This window comes from Strongyloides ratti (assembly GCF_001040885.1).
Source record: "Strongyloides ratti genome assembly S_ratti_ED321, chromosome : 2".
In the NCBI taxonomy this organism is placed as follows: domain Eukaryota; kingdom Metazoa; phylum Nematoda; class Chromadorea; order Rhabditida; family Strongyloididae; genus Strongyloides; species Strongyloides ratti.
The window spans coordinates 9,490,380-9,493,504 of NC_037308.1; the positions used below are offsets into that span (position 1 = coordinate 9,490,380).

Sequence of the window (3,125 nt, forward strand, 5' to 3'; positions counted from 1 at the left end):
CTAGATGGGTTATAAGAAATTAATACATATAAAACTACTGTACTTCACATAATGTTAGGTATTCAAGTATGAATAAGTTATACTACAGACATGGCATTTGCGATAATTTTCTATTTAAATTACCCTGTTAAAGATATCTTCATATATTTGTTCTACTCATGAGGGTCACTTTCTTTTCGCGCCATTCTATAATATTATAATGTGTTTTACTTCTTCATTTCTTTTCTGAGATTTTGTTATACTAATATTTATCTATTTTTGATTTTTTAGATCAATATATTATTGACTTTTAAATATTATGATATATATATTATGATAAAATATTTTATGTAAAAAAAAATATATATCAATGGATTCATATAATCAGTATACTCCTAGTCCTTCTATATCTGTATCTGGTACATCACCATATTCAATGTGTCCAACACCATCAGTATCAACATTAGGTTATCCGATGTCTAATAATTCTAGTCAACTTGGGCAAATGCCAACATCATCTATTCCTGTTGTATCATGTCCAACATCTGTCTCTGTATCAGGAAATTATTCTTATCCACAAGGAAATACTTATCATCAACAAGGAATAGGTAATAATATATATAATAATCAAATTAATTATCAACAATCAAATAAAAATTCTCAAACATTACGACCAATAAATTATCCTTTAGGATATAATTTTAATCATTCAATTAATAATTATCAATCTACACCTACTGAAAATTGTGAATCTGTTGGAAGAAATTTTCAAACACAACAATGGATGCAAAATAATTATTTAGATAATACTTATTATAATCAACAGGCAACTTCTGGTGCTCCATCAGTAATTTCTAATGCTTCATATACCTCATTAGGTATGAATGATAATACTTCTCAAATAAGTTATCAAACTAATTTAACTGATGTTGGTAGAATGGGTGATATTAGATCTATGCTTCAGATGCAAAATTATGCTAGTTCAGTTATTAGTTGTGGAGAAAATGTTGATCCATCTTCAACAAGTTTGACGGATAATTTTAGAGCTAATATTTTAAATAATTTAATAGATGATGATGAAGAAATATGTAAAAAAGCATTAATGATTATTGAAAATTTATCTAAAAAAAATTCACTTCAAGCTAAACCATTTATTATAGATATTATGGATGCTATACATAATGATTCAACAACTTCTTCAAATATGGAAAGATTATTAAAATGTTTATATTATTTAATATTTAAAAATGAAGCTATGCTTTTAATAATAAGTTCTTTAGAAATTTGTAATTTTGTTTTTATTGATACATTAAGTAGGAGGATGATTAAAAATCAAAGATATGGAAAAGTTGCTTTAGTTATATTTTTTACATTATTATCATTACCTGGAGAAACTGGAAAAAAATTAAGAAAATATGCTAGAAAAGAAATTATAATGGATAAATTATTAGATTATTGTGATAAAATTTTAAATCCATCAAATATTACTATTGATATTCGACAATATTTATATAGTCAAAGAAAAGAAATTCGTTGGATATTAAGTTGTTTTAAACTTATTATTAATGATAATTTAAGAAAATATGCTTTATCAAAAAAAGGAATATTATTATTATTTAATATTATTGAAAATACTACACTTGAAGATGTTCAATATCTTACATTAGTATGTATTTCTACATTTATTTCATCTAGATCAATTGAATATGCAGAAGAATTTGTTAAACATGGTATTATTGAAAAGATAACATCCATTCTTGATATTACCTCTCCATCCCGAATAAATGGTATTGTTCTTTCTCAAAGAATTATTGTTGAATGTTATGATATATTACTTTCTGTATCAGATACAAATAATATTACAACAAATATTGCAGCAAATACAGTTGATTTTATGTTAAAAGAATTAAGAAAAGATGATTCAATAATAATAAAATATTGTACAGGATTTTTGTGTAATTTACCAAGTAAAAGTTCAGCATTTAAAATTTTACTACTTGAAAAAGAAATTATCTATCTATTATTAGGAACTATTCGTCGTTATTTAGAAAAATGTTGGACTGATAAAGATAAAAATGAACTTAAAATAAATGAAGAAATATTAGATAATTGTTTAACAGCTTTAAAAAGTTTAACATCACCTAATTCAAATTCATTAGAAAGAATACAATATGGAATGTTAATAGATAAATTTTTAAATATACCAGAAAGTTTTCAAATATTAATGAATCTTTTTATAAATAGTGTAGATAGCAACAAATATCGTATTATTACAATTCTCCATCGTTTTATATCTTTTGATTCAAATGACTATTTACGATCATATAATGTTGCTGAATTATTATTAAAGAATGTTGAATATATTATTAAAGTTATATTTGATAAGGCAAAATCTTATAATACATGTAATGAAAAGTTACAAAAAAATTTAAAAGAATTAATAATAAGAAGTATATCACTTTTACAATGTATGTGTATTTGTTGTATTAATGTACCTCCACAAATTAGAATAATATTAAGGAGAACCAATTTAAATTTTTTAGAATTATTAGATTATGTGAAGGATATTGATGTATGTATACAAGTTATTCAATTGGCAGAAGTGTTGTTAAATAAGGATGATAATATTGTTGATGATTGGTTAAATTATTCTCGGACAAATGATGCTGTTAAAGAATGTTCTTCATCCTATGATTATAGATTAAAAGAAGTAACACAAAAGTTTTTAAAATCAGCACAAGAAATGCGATTTTCTATTTTAACAGAAGAAGGAATCAATTGTGGTGATGAGATTTCTTTAGCAAACATTTTTGCCGGTAGCGGTTAAATATTAATAATAAAAAAGACACCAAGATATAGCAAATTATCATTTAAATTCCGGTATGTTATCAATTAAAAAAAAGCCCTAAATATGGTATCATTTAATTTTGGGTTTTTATTTTTAATTAAAAATAGACAAATAATATGCAATACTATTTCAAAATCATGGATTCGATGAAACAATTTAACAACACCTTTAATTATTTTTATTTTCAAACTTCTTAAAGTGGCATTTGTAATAGAATAAACACAAATAACAAAAAAAAAGGTACCATTCCATCTTGTCACCTTTCAAATATAACAAAGGGTATTTTAAAACTGATATA

General features: G+C 23.6%; 1 protein-coding gene across 1 annotated transcript; it reads left to right on the forward strand.

Moving 5' to 3' along the window:
* Positions 1-349: 349 nt before the first annotated feature.
* Positions 350-2,806, forward strand: SRAE_2000302000 (Armadillo-like helical domain and Armadillo-type fold domain-containing protein; the record flags this gene model as incomplete). Its single annotated transcript, XM_024654165.1, has 3 exons — positions 350-587; positions 672-2,447; positions 2,532-2,806. 3 exons carry the CDS (start codon positions 350-352, stop codon positions 2,804-2,806), a joined length of 2,289 nt encoding a protein of 762 aa, XP_024507563.1.
* Between the last annotated feature and the right edge of the window lie 319 nt (positions 2,807-3,125).